Source organism: Seriola lalandi, unplaced genomic scaffold (genome assembly GCF_002814215.2).
Source record: "Seriola lalandi dorsalis isolate HSWRI2012SDOR001 ecotype SW California unplaced genomic scaffold, Sedor1 jcf7180002052099, whole genome shotgun sequence".
Lineage (NCBI taxonomy): Eukaryota > Metazoa > Chordata > Actinopteri > Carangiformes > Carangidae > Seriola > Seriola lalandi.
In genome coordinates, this window is record NW_019522652.1 from 2,026 (window position 1) to 4,090 (window position 2,065).

At 47.2% G+C, this 2,065-nt stretch overlaps 1 protein-coding gene across 1 annotated transcript in view; it reads right to left on the reverse strand.

Annotated features, from left to right (window-relative positions):
• Nucleotides 1-392: 392 nt before the first annotated feature.
• Nucleotides 393-2,065, reverse strand: part of LOC111649949 (protein fantom-like) — a gene marked incomplete at both ends in the record, with an annotated part of 6,748 nt that continues 5,075 nt past the window's right edge. Inside the window, 3 exons of the mRNA XM_023399652.1 lie at nt 393-477; nt 715-901; nt 1,867-1,949. Of these exons, the coding sequence (XP_023255420.1) occupies nt 393-477; nt 715-901; nt 1,867-1,949 (355 nt within the window). The remainder of the gene's footprint in view (nt 478-714; nt 902-1,866; nt 1,950-2,065) is intronic.

Below are 2,065 nucleotides of genomic sequence, written 5' to 3' on the forward strand. Positions count from 1 at the left end.
CACAACATCAACAACATCATCAACAACATCAACAGCCACAACATCAACAACAACAACAACATCAACAACATCATCAACATCAACAACATCAACATTCACAACAACAACATCCACATCAACAACATCAACAACATCAACAACAACATCATCAACATCAACAGCAACAACATCAACACTTACAACAACAACAACATCCACATCAAAAACATCAACAACATCCACAACAACATCAACAACATCAACAATATCATCAACAACAGCAACAACATCAACATCCACATCAAAAGCAACAACAACAACATCATCAACAAGATTCACAACAACAACAACATCATCAACAACAACAACAACATCAACAAGCTGTTTCCCTCTGTCCTCAGGTGTGTTCTCACCTTTCCATCGCAGGGTTTCGTCCCTGCAGGACGTCCCTCAGCAGCTGCCGCCTCGCCCCGTTGTCCTCAGCGTCCACAGGGATGACTGAGGAAGAGCAGACACATAGTCTGAATGTCAAACGACCCTCCACACTACACCTGTTATTATCATGCTCAAAAGGAGCCCAGAGAACTACAGAGAGAGCTCAGGTGAAGAGCAGGTGTGAGAGGGAACAGCCTGACTCTGACTCCTCCCTCCATCAGCTGTGACATCAGAACATGAGGTGGAGTCACAGTAACACCTGATCAGCAGCATGAGCACAGATCTGGTCCAGGATCTCACCTTTGCTGTAGTTGAAGTTGATGCTCTTGCCCTGGGGGGGTTTGGGTAGAGAGAGGGGGGTCTCCTCCGTGGGCAGATCCAGGAAGGAGTACTCCACAAACAGACGCACCACGCTGCTGTCCTGGGCCATGCGAGACTCTGCCCTCAGGCTCAGAGACACCACCTCCACCCGAACTCGCTCCGAGGACTGAGGACGAATACGGACCAGAGTCTGTCAGGGTTCAGGTCTGTGACCCCTCCCCCACCGGATTCACTGATGTCACCACCAGTACACTGTGATCTCACTGTGATGTCACCATCAGTACACTATGATGTCACCACCAGTACATTGTGATCTCACTGTGGTGTCACCACCAGTACACTATGATGTCACTGTGACGTCACCACCAGTACACTGTGATCTCACTGTGGTGTCACCATCAGTACATTGTGATTTCACTGTGATGTCACCATCAGTACACTATGATGTCACCACCAGTACATTGTGATCTCACTGTGATGTCGCCATCAGTACACTATGATGTCACCACCAGTACATTGTGATCGCACTGTGATGTCACCATCAGTACACTATGATGTCAGCACCAGTACATTGTGATCTCACTGTGGTGTCACCACCAGTACACTATGATGTCACTGTGACGTCACCACCAGTACACTGTGATCTCACTGTGGTGTCACCATCAGTACATTGTGATCTCACTGTGATGTCACCATCAGTACACTATGATGTCACCACCAGTACATTGTGATCTCACTGTGATGTCACAATCAGTACACTATGATGTCACCACCAGTACATTGTGATCTCACTGTGATGTCACCATCAGTACACTATGATGTCACTGTGATATCACCACCAGTACATTGTGATGTCACACCAGTACACTGTGATGTTGTTTAGGTGGAAAATATAAATTAGATATAATTAGTCTCTCCTGATTGGACGGTGGTCTGACTCTCTATCAGTATCAGCAGCAGAGAGTCATATCAATATGAATGATCAATGAATGTTTAACGAACAGAAACACCTTCACAAATCACTGCGCGGGGGAAAACAAGAGCTCAGTTATGTGTTCCAGACTCCATGGTAACAACACCGCCACCGATTTATTCCTTCTGTCCTGTCCCGGAGGGAGGGGCTTCACTCACCTTCCTCCCCGTGGCCTGACCCTGAACGATGCAGTCATCGCTGTCCGACTGAGTCGATTCACTCTGATCCTGTTTGGCCACATCTGGATCAGGGAGCAGGAAACAAGACGACTGTGATTGTGAGTGAGGGAGGACAACAGTGTGTTTTTAAGAAGGAAATAAACAGCGAATGATCAAGGTCTGAACACACAGGTGGCTC